The following is a 16,486-nucleotide window of genomic DNA, read 5'->3' as shown; positions in this document are numbered from 1 at the left end:
CAAAGGTAAACTGGACCTTTAATGTACATGTCTAGTCAAGCGTTGTGGGACCGGACGCGTACATGGAGTCACTACTACTAGTTTGAAGGGAAATCCAACGATTTAACAGGTTAATTCTCACGCCGTTTTCAGAGTATGTTGTCTAGTATATGAGGAGTCTATATCAAGTCTTTAAGGTAAAGGGTGCATATTCTATGTAAAATAGGTAAGTTTTCATGCACGAACGTAAGTGTCCGGACCCCCCCCCCCCCCGCCCAATCATACTAGGTGCCGGTAGCAGTTCACGAAAAACGAAAGTCAAAACAAAACAAAACTCCTCCGCTCATGAAATCGTGCTCGTGGCATAGATCTAGAATTAGGAGTTTATATAGGCCTAGACTCTAACACCCCCGGATAGATATTTTCTTAATAAATTATTCAAACTTCCCGGGCTTTGAATGTCCACGTCGTTTAATACGTAGTGATATATTCCAGATTCTTCAATTGTTTAAAGAGGTCTAACGTTAGGGTCTAGACCTAGTAGACCGTATCTAACAAAGATCTAACATAGCCAAGGTGTGTCTTTAATACTTTATGTCTAGAAATAGAATCAGCGAGTTAGACCACAGTCTATAGTTATAGGCCTAGATACTATAGAGCCTAACGTTAGAGGTGGTCTAGACTCTCTAACGTTAGACCTGTACGTAGTCTGACAATATAGATTTAGGCCTAAGTTAGTATCGAGACTATGTTCTAGAAACGAAGTCACGTAAACAGCGTTGTGTGTAGTGGCTACTTGGGCTATGAACATGGTAATATTACTAATGTTGTAATAATGATCCGGTCTAACAGTTACAGCAGGCTCTACAAACTGATAAACACTTAAAAAAACAAATGAAATTAGAAAATAGTAGGCCCTACTGAGTACTGTTATACAGATTCTAATTACCACGTGCTGCTTGAGGTAGTTTCAGCCGGATACCCTGCTGGTTTACGCTGTAACAGTCAGGATCTTTGCAGTTATGAGCTAGCTAAAGAAGAAGTTGAGTAGGCAAACCTACGACGCGTTGTGCACGGCGGTGGTGTGCCATGTGCAACATCAAGATATCGATAGCGCTATGGATCAATGGACGCATACCACGTGGTACATAAACACGTGGTGCAATGGTAGGCCGGCCAACTGCACTACCTACATGCCCACCACCAGCGCACACCCTCGATCGTTGGCGCTGCGCTGCATCCTGCAAAAAGCGCAATCAAAGTAATGCGCGCCGCATAGAGATGTATACTAATAATATACGTGTTCTTAGTATATATCTCTATGGCGCGCCGTTATACGCGCGAAGTATTTCCTCTCCGCATACGATGACCTACCAACCTGCTAGTGACCTACTTTCCTTGTTGACACGGTACGCATACAGCATGGCATGTGAAGAGAGCAGCACAGACGTGTTGCTTTCTGGTGCATACCTAATGGTCGCTTGTCCGTATGATCGTGTCGAGCTGGAACATAACTTGTAGTACTGTAGTAACCTCTTTGGTCATTCTCAATACTTGTATGTATTACTAGTAAATCCAGGATAACGGTGACGTACACAGTTCTGGCTTCCACGTAGTTTGGAATTTGCTTGCAATACATCGAAAGTGTCTACAAAGAAACGTTCATGGTTGGTTCGATTTTGAAGTATCTTGAGATTAAAAAGTGTAGAATAATTTCGATCGGGTAGTAAGCCTACGCGACATGAAATTCCAGAAGAGCCCTCCCCGTTCAGCACGTACAGGTACTGTGGGAAGGTAGAATGTCACATGTATTTGAAAATTGATCGTGCCCTTACAATTTTGTCATTTTCTAACAATTTCCATGTGATTATTTCGATTCACTTTATAGCGCGGAAGATCGATTGATTTGTCGATTATCGCTCATTTATAAAAATTACGTAGCAACTACGATGAAGTAAGCTCCGAGCGAGATTATGGACTTCCGCCGAACCATTTCAGGCTCATATTTCGCATTTTTTTGGTCGTTACCCAACGAAATCGTGTTATTACAGCGTTATTTCACACATTTCTTATGCATACTGCACATTTGGGACAATATAACGTGAGTTCTGCGGGCATATTACATGAGAATGTTTGGCGTCCACTGCCCCAATATCTTATTACTGAAGTAGTTCTACTTCGGTGCCCGATGCCACTATACGCCTACCGACGTCACAAAAACAGTAGGCGCAGCCTATAGTACAATCTTGTGTAAAATGCAAGAATTTGATTGAATGTGAAAATTAATTAAACCAAACAAGTAAAGTAATGCAAACTAGGCCCGTACAGTAGGATTTACTTACGAAAGTCATGTCATGACATGTACGAAAAAGATAGTGTATGAGCATATTGTAGGCCTATATTTTCCTGGAACTTCAAGCGCACATACAATCAAGACAGACACACACACACACACACACCACACACACACACACACACACACACACGACACACACACACACACACACGCTTCGCGCGCGCATTGCCCAACACCAACCCACCAACCAGTGAACGTGACGTGATGTTCACACTCAGTGTGAGAGTACCAGTATGAAAGCTGGCGCTGTTCGAATTTGAGGTCACAAACCAAAGAATTGTGCCGCTAGATTGCTTACTTTCACGAAGAAAACTGTGCATACTATCCTTATACTTCGGTCCCTACACTGGCTTCCTGTAGAAAAACGTATTAACTTCAAGATTCTTCTTCTTGTTTACCGTACATTGCACAAATTTGCCCCTGTCTACTTTCAAAATACTCTTCATCTTCACCAACCACCACGTAATTTCCGTTCATCAAATTCGCTAAAATTTGAGGTACCTCGAATCAAGCATAATTGGGGGATCGGGCTTTTTCATATAGGGGCCCAAAACTATGGAATGGCCTACCAAAATTTCTTAGAGAAGCATCTTCCATTGATGGTTTCAAAAAGAATCTCAAGACCTATATTTTCAATCTAAATTGACAATATTGTATACTAGTACCTGTATATATGTATAGTATGTGTACGTATATACTAGTAGGCCTATTGTTTGTTGGTTTATTATCTTATTATTTTCTGTGATACTGTTGTAACGTGACACAATATGTACTCTATTCTATAGCGCCTTGAGTATCTTTTTTAGGTAGAAATGAGCGCTTTATAAGAGTCTCACTATTATCTATTGTATTTTTTCTCCTCAGCTCTTTGTCACGAACACAGTCCAAACACTCCACTGGAATGAGGGGGGAAAAAACACGAATGACTGAGAGACAAAGATGGCCTTATTGTCGCACATTGCTGTAATATATTGTGATCTCGCACTTCTTCTTGTTCTTATCTCACACTGTATAGCACCCTACAAGAGTACTCCTCTTACAGGGAAAAGTGATCGGATATAATTCATGAGAAAACCGAAAAAGAGCAGGGATATTTCATTGCCAGGGCATATTAATTTCCGTCGTCAAACACAATACCAGCAGGGGGAGATGGTGGAGGGTTTTTATTGGTTTTTTTTCTTTTCTTTTCTCTCGAGAAAGATTAGGAAACCACTTATCACCTACACTGTCTATTCGCAAACTTACACCCTGCGGACTTATACTGCGAATTATTTATTATACAGTAATCTAATTGTCGCGTAACAAGACACAGAGCACACTCATAATATGACTAGACACGACTAATAATCTGACATGTAAAAATTGCGTTTCATCAAACGTTTAGATTATGGGCTATCCATTTACAATGAATTAAATTCAGTGAATTCTTTTTTATACATTCTGCAAGGCACAACGCAGACATAGGCCTAATAACGATACTTAGTACTTTTTAAAAAGAAATAACGGAAGTACAAATTATAACTTTTTAGACTTTCTAAAAGTAGCAGACTGGTGGAAAACAAATGAGAAATTAGAACAATTTCAGCAAAGTGGTCACTTAGATATAAGAGCAGTGTAAAATGGGATATTTGCTTGTCATTGTGTTTATCTGCACGATTAGTATGGTATTAACTGTCCGGAAATCCTTTTTTTTTTTGGGGGGGGGGGGGGGGGGGGTAGCGAACATCAGAATATTTAATACCCTGTGCCAAAAAAAGGAAAAGATTAACAAATAAAAACGTACAATGTAGTTGTACCTGAAATAGTTAGTGACGATGTTCAGTGTTACAGGACGTATGGAAAACACTGTGACGGATGTCAAATACGTTTGATCAATATCCACGATCAAGTAAGGACAATGAACAAAGTTTAATGCAGAAAATATCTGAGGGCATGCACAGCATACGTACAATATCATTAATAGCTCACCGCTAATCAAATAGTATTAGACGGACTACTGCCACGGGTGGCGTGTCCGATATCAGTGTACATCACTTATAATAACCAATGTGTTTAAAGCCAATTAATATAACGACAGGCTAACAGCTTAGGATTCATATTTCCCCGCTCTTCCTCTTCTTTGCAGAGAACAACCGACAAGCGGCACATAACAAAGATTTGGCGGAATAAATAATGTTCACGCCGGGAGCTGCGATATCCTGCTATCGGTGGTTCAGTTGTCCGGCAATACAGGCGGCTCCTTCTGATGCGATGCCTTCTTGAGAAGCTTGACGGAGCGGTAGAAGTTCCTGGACTGGGTGCTTTCCCTGGAGGTCCTGTCCGATGCAGGTCCATCCACAATGGTCACCGACTCGGGACGGCTGGGCGTCAGCGGTGTGGTAGCTGGTCCACCCTTCACCTTCCACAAGCGAAGTTTGTTGGCAAATGACATCATGAATTTTCCTGTACGTGAGGAAAGGTTCAAACAGAACATCAGACGCGTGTGAGTACGTATCAAATGCACATGAAAACTACTTTTCAATACAGACATTGTTTTACGTTAAAGTTGCGAAGCAAAAACAATAGACCCAAGGAAATTAGAGTACAGTGCACTCCTGTTATAACGAACACGGTTATAACGAAATTCCGGTTACAACGAAGTAAAAAATGCAGGCGGCAACATTATTCACTCTGTATCTTTTTATTGTTTATTTCTTCGGTTATAACGAAATTTTGATAACGAAAGAAAACTGCCGGTACCGAGGACTTCGTTATAGCGGGAGTCCACTGTAACATACTAAGTAATGGACCAATGATAAGAATTATTTAGGACTATGTAACTTTAGTGTATTGGGGTATCTTTTACACTGCATCACGAGGGCAACTTTGATTATCGACTCAGAGACACAGTGCAACGTCATAGCTTGATGACCTTGGCAGGTTTGCATCCGCTTTTAACCAAGTTCATGCACTGTCATAAACAATCACCACATAAACACAAACAGAAACTCAGCAAACAACCAATAATCTCCCACTTTTAAATAGCGCCCTCACCTGGAAGCTCTGCCAGGGTGCTTCGACGTCTCTCCTCAAGAGCAGCTTTCTGCTCACTAGCAAGAGAACTTGCGTCAGACCCAGGCTGCAACGACGTCGACGGTTCGTCGCTGAAGTCGTCTACACTTTCATCCTGTACATTCGAAGGAAACATAAGCACAGAAGCAAAATAAATACAAGCAAGTCAATAGTTGCGAAAATCAGGTGGAATATGTTCTATGTTTTTAAACCAATTTATCGCGCGTTTAACAAATCTCTACCACTCCGGAAGGAGATAATTCAAACGATACTTTGAGACTCTCGCATAAGTCGGAATAACCAAAAGTAACCATATCATTACAACTTAATCCTCTTCAATTCGTACCTGATGTTCAATAGTTCAGATGAAAGTGCTTGATAAAGCTAATAGACTTTATTTGGGTCTGCTCTCTGAATTATGAATTCACACTGTGACCCATGGTAACTTTCAGAATACAACCAAACAGGGCCCTGTTTCATAAAGCTGTTTGTAAATTTACGAACAACTTACAAGCGACTGGTGATCAGTTCTGATGTGCTATACTTATCAGAATTTCCATAATTCAGCACAAGAACTGATCATCAGTCGCTCGTAAGTCGTTCGTACCTTTACGAATAGCTTTATGAAACACCCCCGAGGATAAGCATGAACACAATATTTTACCTCGTGTAACACGGACATGGATGGCCGTCGTCTTTCGTATCGCCCTCTTGCTTGGATGCCTGTGATGAAGAAAGTTAGTTAAAAGATAGTCTTCAGTGCTGATTTCTTTGTCATTTCATTCTTCGATTACGGTATACCGTGTTTGAAAAGATAAACAACAGTGATTCCAATTGACACTGGTATCAAATTTTTCTTCAGAAAAACGATTAAATCAGAGTCAATCATTCACAAATGTTTATACAATAGTCATGTAATAATAATGTCAGCATATGGAGGGCGCCGTGTTAGATTTATCAAAAATGTCAAGCAGATGATACAACTATCCCTTGCCCGTCCGAATATGTTCTCAAGTTCAGGTTCGCAGCTGTCCTTCAATATAAACTCCTTGAAAAAAAAGAAGAATTTGTTTGAATATGCTGGAAATTGCTGATAACTGAAGATAACCTCTGAAATCATGTGAAGAAAGATGTGTTAAAATTCGTTTTTGCATCTCATAGAAATCACACACACACACATACACACACTTCATTACCGCACTATTTTTTTCACCGTATCAAAATAAAGCGAAACAAAGACATAAGCTTTCAAGTAAATGCGTAGCTATTTGATGAAATATCGAACTGTCGTGGATAAATTGTACTGCGTAACAAGTTTGTGATTAAGACGTGTTTGTTTACGTTAATCCTATTCCCCCCCCCCTCGACTTTTCGCGTGATTATTCCGCAGCGCGTGATGCTCTCGCCGCGACATTTAATGACTTTTTTCTTTCAATTTGTGAGGTTATGACATGGTTAGCTCACCATTTGCATATTCATATCTACTGTACAAGAACTGTTTTGCAGAAATTAGCAAAACTTCAAAATGTCATGACTTCCTTATTTTTCATCCAAATTTTTACAGTTGAACTCGTGTAAGATTTTTTTTTTCTTTTTTATCAGACTAACTTATATTTAGACTGGATTTCTCCTTTAATTGATAGGAGGTTTGATGCAATGGAAAACAGTATAAAATTCTCCTATAATGACTCTTAATCAAAATGATTTTTCTTGATATCGGTCACTTCATTTTGGTATATTATACTTGAGTGTTTTGTTGCCTTACCGTTATAGTTCGTGTGCATACGTGCGTTGTGTGCGTGTGAGTGTGCGTGTGTGTGTGAGTGGGTTGTGATAGAAGGAGGGGGGGGTGGATGGGTGCGTTCATACCAGGTGCGTTGGCAAGGAAGTTGCTTAGCTCAGTGACATCAGAAACAGAAGCGTGGTCGTCGTCGTCTCCGTAGGCCTGTAATTCTGGAGCCGCTACCTGGTCCATGTCCACCAACTCCGATTGTGCCGGCTTCGACTGAGCGCCGTCTTTTCCTTGGTCAGCCTTCATAAGAAGGGAGATTATACCAACATTGTTTAGAAATTACGATTAAAAAAAGAAGCCTCTGTGTGCATGTGTGTGTGTGCGTGGATGTGCACTTTTGAATGTGTGTGAAGTAGGGTGAGGGATTTGGGTTGGGGAGCTCCCTTTTTCACGCTTAATTAATGAATATCAATAGATGTAGGACGTGTATGATATTCTTTCCTATTTGTATTGTGAGTGATTGTTAATCGTTACCTTTTAAATATTGTGTTTGTGAATCTTGAGAGTAAAAACCTGAGACAGTGCGTTAAAAAATACACGTAGGGGAGAGCTGGGAGAAGTGGGACATTATTTCAAGTTTGCCGATTTTCTTCTTATATCTTTTTATAGAAGAGATGATTACATTTCCTTTCGGGCTTGCATGAAGGTTCATATGGTATTTTAGGTTACATAAAAAGCTATAAACTGGGGGTGGCACTGTTCTCAATTTTCTGCAGTTAATGAAAAGAAAAAACCTTATTTTGGGGGAGAAGTTGACCCACCCGTGGGTAAAGTGGGACAACGGCAAGGGAGAAATGGGACGGTGTTGGTAAAGTGTGACATCCTATAGAAATGTCGGAAATGTCAAAGTTGGAAGGCGTAATATAACATTGGCAATGAAAACAGTCAAACATGCTTTAAAATGATCTTTATTTCAACAAAACAAGTTTGAACAACATGTTTGAAAATCTGAACTGTTTTACATGTAATGCTATTATGAGGGACAAATGGGACACGTTGTCCCAACTGTCCCTCACAATTGATGGCATATACATAATGTACGAATGCTCAGTAACCATGCAGGCATTTGTCAAAAACAAGTTATATTAGTTGCATGTCAATAAGGCTCACCACCAGCTTCAATTGTGCCCTTGAAATCATGAATACAACAACAGGTTAATTAACCTGATTTCAAAAAAAAAATGTCATATTTTGGGGAAAATTTTCAGTAGCAATTTATACATACTTAGAATTTGCCGAACTGCATGGCTTTCTTTGTATGATGTATGGTTGCTATAGGGGCTTATTGTAGATAAAAGCCAATCGCTGATTGGTTGAACAGTTTTTGATTCAGAGAACGTGTCCCACTTGACCCGCGTCCCAACTCACCCCGCTCTCCCCTACAGTGTACATGACTCAGTTTCTAAATTTGATGTTAAGCAGTCCGTTCGTTACAATATGTGACTATACATTACAATTATGACGCACGCTTGAAAATTCGACTTGATGAGTATGCGCATACACTATTATCTTAATGAAGATGACGACACTCCCTTCAAAAGCTGAATTTTAAGATCTTAAGTACAGTATAGATAAAGCCTCAATGAAAGCAAAAAGGTGTCGTCGTTCTTTTATATTCTTACAAATTAATGTGACTATATATGCATATTCACATATGCACACATACACACACAAATATCCAATCGTATACGTATATAGTAATATATATATATATATATATATATATATATATATGATATATACGTAATTTTGGGGTTAGCATTTCTAGCAGTACATATACATATACTTACATGCTGGTTGCTACTCTCATCGACTTGACGTAAAATGAGTCTTTCGAGGAACTGTTTGCGCTGCTGTCGGCTGGTTAACAGTCCAAAGTCAGACAGAATTGTCTGCAGTCTATATACAGTATAAGAAATGAAGGGTAGATTCTCAGGCCATATTCAGCTTCCCATGAGTCATTTATTTTGTGCAGTAATGTTGACGGTTTCAGAATGGGTGTATGTAATGTATTAAAAAGAAAAAAAACTTCCCTTGTGTGTGTGTCTCTCTCTCAATATTTCTGTCTTTCTCTCCCTCCCTCGGACCCCCCCCCCCCCCTCTCTCTCTCTCTCTCTCTCTTTAGTGTTCACTTCATGGTAAGATGGTTTATGAATTCCCGGAAAATTGTTTTCACGGAAAGAAAGTCTCGTGTACTATGACATCTAAACACTGACACTAACCATGTTCTTTAATCATTTACGAAACGAAATGCATACAACATAATTCTATGGTCCTGAAAGGGTGTGTGGAAGAAAGTTTTTTGGAAATTTCATTCAAAGTAGTACCCCTTTAGTAATGTGTATAGAGACTCAAAGTGCAGCATGATAAGAGGGTTGTTGTACGGTGGTATATGCACTGACAAACTTCTTACCTCCGTTTCATCGTCCTGGCTAGAATCACAGGTTCCTGTTTATCAACGTCTGCGAACACGTCCAAGACTTGCCTGTCATATCGCTCCGCTAGCACAGGAAACAAAATGTGGACATTGGCTGCAAGGCGTGTACTTTGTTATACCAAACTTTGTTTCCAATCAGTTTACTAGTTCTGCTCTCAGGTCAAATTAAGAAAAAAAAAATTATTGCATAATCGTCTACATAATAACGCTGTATTCAAGGCTAACCTTGGAGGTACTATAGTCAGTGATGTGAACATGGCTAAAGAGCTCAAATAATGACCTCATATATAGGTCTAACCTTTAGCGTGTAAGGTTTTCCAAGACCAACACCAACTGCGTTGGAAATACCACACACAAAAGAAAAAATCGACTTTTAAAATCTCTGAATATTGAGCTTTGAACAGATCTGGAGCTGAAAGAAACTTTATTGCAAGAAAAACAACAACAACAACAACAACAACAACAACTAAAAAATAAACAAAAAAGCAGTTCCTCTCTCCCTCTCTCTGTTCTCTCTCAGTTGAAATATTGATATAGAGTGTCTTTGTTTACCGAGTTTCTCTCTAACGGCTGGCGATCCAATCTCGACTTGTTCTCGAAGGGACAAAAAGTCTGGCAACTCCATTGGCACCGGTGCCATTGCAATACTGGAAGAGAATTAAACGCATTCAAATGTCACTTTCATGTAAGTGTTCATTTTGAATACTGGATGAATATTTTAACTACACAAAAAGGATCCGGGCTTTCATTTTCACCAGAACAAACAACGGACGATCTGTATTTTGCTAAGAGATCTATTGAAACACTGCAGTTCTCTCTCTTCTCTCTCTCTCTCTCTCTGCTTGTTTCACACATTGCCTGTAGCAGCATCAATCACGAGTTTCATTTCCCTTTTTATTTAACAGACATTGCTTGTCCTCACTCCGAAAGTAAACTCAGACAACTATACCGTCAATGATGCCAAATGAATTCCACTTTGATGGTCCGGCTCGAGTGATATTCACTTACACGAGAGATATCAATATCATACGCTAGACATCTCGAAATGATGGTACTTGTACATATTATACTGAGCACTTTTGTGTTATAGGTCTGCTGCATCTTTGTAGCTGTGCATAGTTCGAGCATCTGTGAGTGAATAGCAGGTCTATACCTGTCGACTTGTCTTCTGTTGGCAGGCGGCTCCGAGCGGTAGAGGAAGGAGTGACTCACGATGTCCGCCGTGCGGCGCTGTCGATTTTGAAGTTGGTGCGAGTAACCGTAGCCGAATATTCCGTAGGCAAAGCAGATCTCGAAATCAAGGAATGCCACGGACTGAAAAAGGAATTTGAATGTAGAATGACGCTATCAATGAAATTAGCCCATCTGTACGAATCAACCAACATCGTCATAATTCCTATCAAAGAAAAAAAATCCATATCATTATTTCCTTCACTGGTCGTTTTCCGTACCATGGATCAAATTTCTCATGTTCACATTTCCAAATAATTCTCTGTAATATTTCTACTATCCTTATAGACCACAAACCTTTCCATGAAGTAGCTCAGACATCGCAAAATATCGAGAAATATAATGAATCACTGCTAATTGTTCCTGGCTGGATCCGGTAGTGCAATTTAGTATAATTTTTATATACCATCAACATTGATCACATTAAATCAGACAAATTTTACCCAGGCATTGCTTTAGATTGACATAACTTGTGAGAATTATTTAATAACATGGTAACGCTTTAGTCAACAGTGCACGAGTGGATGTGTACAACAGATTATTGTCATATCGTAATCTTCCCCATCACATCAGTTATGTTGGCTTAAAGGGATTCATGTGGATTCTTTGTATGCAAAGAGCACAAGAAATGATAAGTATTTCCAGATAAAAAGCAAAGTTACTAACAGCATGTAGGCCTATATTCTAAAAGGAAAGTACAATTCCGAACATACTTACGTTTTGTCTATATTTCAGCTCGTACGTCCCAGCAAGATACATATTCTGCAATAATGATTCAAAGCAAAGTGCCATTTACACGTCTGAAAGACATACCACATGATTTCTTTGCTTAAAATCTCCGAAATGTGAACATGCAATAAAAACGATAAAGAAAGTATGAATTCTTATACTCAAACGATGTCAACATCTTCAGTAGATCTCGATTGTCATACTTTGTCTATACAGGGCATAGGGGTTTGACAGACGTGATTGCAACAGTAAAACTTGCTGAGCGTAGTAAAGCTTGCTCTATAAGGTGACTGGGATTAGGTATATCACCTTTCAGAATCATGCAGTCATAAACTCGTCTTACAGAGAGATTTGCATGGTCATGACTAACTCACGTGTGCAATGTTTGTGTTGAAGTCTATATCAAAAACTGAAATCCATTAACATTCTAACCACAATTTGTGTAATCGTATCAATTTTGAAAAGGTTTTGAACGAATAGAGTATATGCACGACAGCTATATATATATATATATACACTGAGCATATTACAGCTACGTGTAAAACAGACACTAAGAGGATGTTTCATAAAACTAGAAATATCACTGAAGGTGATTAATACCCCCGCCCCGTGACGACAGTCTTACCCAAGGAATGATCTTTCCTTGATCTTCTGCCATTTAAATGCCGTTACCATGGCAACGCAGCTTCCGACACGTCCGAAAAATATGTCTTGCACATCTTCCCACCAAGACTATTGTGTGTGCCACATTTCATAAGCTTTTGTCAAAAACTGAGGAAGTAGTTCAATCCACAAGATCTTTCCTTGATCTTCCGCCATTAATATGCCGTTACCATGGCAACGCAGCTTCCGACACGTCTAAAAATATGTCTTGCACATCTTCCCACCAAGACCAATGTGTGTGCCACATTTCATGAGCTTCAGTCGAATACAGAGGAAGTAGTTCAATCCGCAAGATCTTTCCTTGATCTTCTGCCATTTATATGCCGTTACCATGGCAACGCAGCTTCCGACACGTCCGAAAAATATGTCTTCCACATCTTCCCACCAAGATCAAGGTGTGTGCCACATTTCATAAGCTTTGGTCAAAAAACTGAGGAAGTAGTTAAATCCGCAAGATCTTTCCTTGATCTTCTGCCATTAATATGCCGTTACCATGGCAACGTACTTTCGGGTACTGTCAAAAAATGCGTCTTGCACATCTACAACCAGAGGCACACATCTGTACCAAGTTTCATGGAAATTGGGCAAAAACTGAGGAAGTAGTTTGCAACACAAAATTTTCCATCATTTTGGCTCATATGTGAGCTGTTACCATGGCAACATACTTTTTGTCACTGTCAAGAAATGTGTCATGCTGACCTATATCCTAAGACAAACATTCAATATGAATTCCATGAGAATTGGAAGAACACTGATGAAGCAGTTTTGCCATGAAGCATTTTGCCCTATATTTTACCAATAACATGCCGTTACCATGGTAACGCACTTTTTGCCACTGCGGAAATATGTGTCTTGCACATTAACATATTCAGATGAACATCTGTACCTAATTTCATAAAAATTGATCAAAAACTGTGGGAGGAGTTCGCGACGCAAGATTTGTACCCATTTTTGCCCATAATATGCCGTTACCATGGCAACGTACTTTTGGGTACTGTCAAAAAATACGTCTTGCACATCTACAACCCAAGGCACACATCTGTGCCAAGTTTTATGGGAATCGGTTGAAAACTGAGGAAGTAGTTCGCGACGCAAGATTTGCAACGGACCGACCGCCCGACCGACCGCCCGACCGCCCGACCGTCCGCTGATTCCTATACCCCCTTCAAACTTCGTTTGGCGGGGGTATAAAAATCAAACAAAGAGTAGTTTATGGCAATTGCCGAAGACGAATTAACGCATAGGACTATACGATATTATCACGTTTATATATCTATACACTAGTACAGTAAGCATTCGCAATTCATTAACGCTGAATAAACGTTATTGATCGGTCAATCTGGGAAAGCATGCAGTCCATTGCTTTCAACTGCTTTCGCTTACCCTAATGATGTCGTAGAGGTGCATTTCCCTGTGTCCTATGATTCGGTGAACGTGTGCCGTCTCTACCATGACCAAGTCGATGCGGACTTCATTCGACGGGTCGGTTCTGATACGAGAAATCTGCAAGAAGACAACGTGTCGGTGGAGTATAAGACTAATATTACCAGGTAAAAATGGAGGGAGTTTCATAGGAATATAAACACAAGAAGTATGTGCTCAAGTACGGCTCATGCTTTCAGGCATATTACATGCATTGTAGTTTGTTCATACCATATCACACTTTCAGCATTGTTTTATATTACCAGACTGTATTTCATTATTTGAAGAGCTCAATTCCAAAAGGCGCTAAATCCATTTTTCATCAAAAGTGAGATCTCTTCAGGATAAGGTTCTTTGTTGATTCTAACGACTGTATTTCATCATTTTATAGACATCTTGGTTTTTCTGAAAATACGATGAAAAAGCATGGTAGTGCGATGTGTCTATCCAGATTTATACACTATATCAAAATAATCAATATAGGCCTACTTTAGTGATAAACCTGTTTGATCTGTGACAATGCTATGGCTTAATAAAAAGTTGCATCTTGCATAAACTCTGTATACATAGATCAATTAGTTTCCTTGCCCTTCATTTCCTTTTATCAATACCATCTTCATGTTTTACCATTAGCGAGAAATGTTTGATGTCATTAACGATGGCGAACTTGGTACCCATTGTCCAGCAGAAAGTTTTCGTGCATTTCGACAGCTTGCCCACTCGGAATCGAATGTAAAACTCAGGATTGGTCACGACTGCGTCTAATCCCGCAAAATTGCCAAAATAGTCATAAAGGAAAGTCAACATAAAATGTGCAAAATGACACTTCATTATATGTGCGTATGTTTCAATAAGCATATACTGTCTATCTATATGAACATAAGCCTATGTAATATCATATAGGCTATTGTGATGAGCTCGGCCCACCCCCTACAACTGGCGACGAGGATGGGATGGGAGGATACAACATCTGAGAGGACTTACTGGTAAGACGGCTTCAGTGGGATAAGGACATGAAGAGGGAGTCCAGTGGGGTTTTTGAAGATTGGGTGGTGATGTGCTCCTGGAGGAATCTGGACAGGAGATAGCTGCAGGACTCGTGACGAGGTCTCGAAGCAGCTGCAGTTGATATTTCGAGTAGACTGTCTTGAACTGGTGCAATTATTAATACTAGAAGGGATTAATGATATCATCCCTGTTTGGATGTTTAGGTAGTTTTACAGATTAAACCTGTATAATTATTGAGAAAGTGAACGAGTGATCAAAGTTAAGATCAATAAAAGAGACCTCTCTGCTTGCTGTTCACAGTCAAGTGTTTTTCAAAGTTTTATCGATATACCGGTATATACTGTATATATGTGTGTGTGTGTGTGTGTGTGTGTGTGTGTGTTGCAAAGTATATATCTGCCTTTAAGATTTTCAGATGCGAAAAGTACTCGTCAGTAATGGCATATCACTCATGGATACAGGGCCTGTACTTACTGCAATGATAACAACACAAGATGACTGTGGACTCAATATATACATAAAAAATCATTCATTTTTGTCAATTATGTCTCAACTAATCATTGCAGTATGAAAAGAGCAGAATGGGCTTTGACTGGTTCTATAAACAAGCAAAAAATGGTGTCGACCACAAAATAAAGCTTGAAGGCATTTGACTTCCAATCTGGTGACAAAGGATACGGGACTCGTCGAGGTTTTTCACTCTCTTGCAATGGAAACTGAGCACACCACTCTGCAGATGACAAAAGATGAAAAACAATATTGGCCCTATCATCAGACAAGCAAATGAACAATAAATAAGACGATGATGCGGCAAGTTTCTACATGTATTAACTGACTTGATTTGATTCACTTTAAAACATACATTTTGTAACACTTACCTCTTACAAAACAGACTATCCATCACTGTAATAATACATGTAATGATAAAGTCGGTACTCGGGTACAACGTAAAGATTATAGGGCCTACTATACCGCTTTTGAATCACAGAATCATACATTCTCCTGACCGCTGAGTCCTGTATATTTCACAGCATTTGGTTGCATCAGACTATACGCAGACTCAGAGAGAAATGTCGCTATTCATGGCGACTGACCATTGGCCTATGCCTCCACCATATTGCATGGTTCTCCCAATTATAGTACAATTAAACAAACCATGCCGATCTTTAAAACAATAGATGACAGTTTCATAATATGAATGATTGGCAAAAAAAAAAAAAAAAACACACACACACAACATATAACATAAATCCTCTAACGAAATCGGATCTATGGGCTTATAATCATTCTTCGAGTTGAAAATGAAACGTTATCTTTATTTCCATAACAGGCATAAATTCCTTGTAACATAGTCATTGTCTAATAAGCCAAAATAACAATAACTGGGCTTATCTAGATATTTCTATACGATGCCAAGCATCGACGAGTCTACACGACACTAATAATATTAATAGAGACTCGTATAAGACAAATTGGATACTTACCGGAGGAGCAGTTACATAATGCGCACTACTTGGGTTGTAACCATCTTCGTCTGTCTCGACGGAAACTTGGGAGTGCTTCGACATTTTTGAAGCAAAAGAACATGAAAAACTTTAGAGTCTAGTCTAATTCATCCTGGTATGTGCTGCATAGTGTGGGTCAACGTACACACCACAATACTACGTAAAGCTGACATAGCTTTACATACAGTATTTCTCTCTCATGCATAGAGCATGGGGAACACCTTGCGCAAAATTGCTCAAGAAATACGCACCCCAAGGATCGCGCATTTTTGTCAGTGTGACCAACGTGACACAGTTTCTAAAGTCACATGTTA

General features: G+C 39.5%; 1 protein-coding gene across 1 annotated transcript; it reads right to left on the bottom strand.

Moving 5' to 3' along the window:
- Window positions 1–4,547: 4,547 nt before the first annotated feature.
- Window positions 4,548–16,235, bottom strand: LOC139740669 (cation channel sperm-associated targeting subunit tau-like). Its single transcript, XM_071651241.1, has 13 exons — window positions 16,152–16,235; window positions 15,346–15,397; window positions 14,287–14,420; window positions 13,621–13,740; window positions 11,563–11,607; window positions 10,769–10,929; window positions 10,168–10,262; window positions 9,592–9,679; window positions 8,969–9,077; window positions 7,256–7,418; window positions 6,051–6,109; window positions 5,369–5,501; window positions 4,548–4,777 (listed from the first exon to the last, which is right to left on the bottom strand). The coding sequence occupies exons 1-13, from the start codon at window positions 16,233–16,235 to the stop codon at window positions 4,548–4,550; spliced, it is 1,473 nt and encodes a 490-aa protein (XP_071507342.1).
- Between the last annotated feature and the right edge of the window lie 251 nt (window positions 16,236–16,486).

The sequence above is a fragment of the Diadema antillarum genome, unplaced genomic scaffold (genome assembly GCF_040938485.1).
Source record: "Diadema antillarum isolate AM-2024a unplaced genomic scaffold, OU_Dant_1.0 seq00000871_RagTag, whole genome shotgun sequence".
Lineage (NCBI taxonomy): Eukaryota > Metazoa > Echinodermata > Echinoidea > Diadematoida > Diadematidae > Diadema > Diadema antillarum.
Note: the sequence above shows the minus strand (reverse complement) of the source record. Positions and strands in the feature narration are given on the sequence as shown.

Excerpts from the sequence above, each read along its gene's own strand:
- LOC139740669 (XM_071651241.1), bottom strand. The coding sequence starts at position 16,235 with ATGTCGAAGCACTCCCAAGTTTCCGTCGAGACAGACGAAGATGGTTAC. Across the intron at positions 15,398-16,151 it reads ATTATGTAACTGCTCCTCCG|AGTGGTGTGCTCAGTTTCCA; the intron begins GTAAGTATCCAA and ends TGTCATCTGCAG. Across the intron at positions 13,741-14,286 it reads TCAAACATTTCTCGCTAATG|ATTTCTCGTATCAGAACCGA; the intron begins GTAAAACATGAA and ends GTCTTCTTGCAG.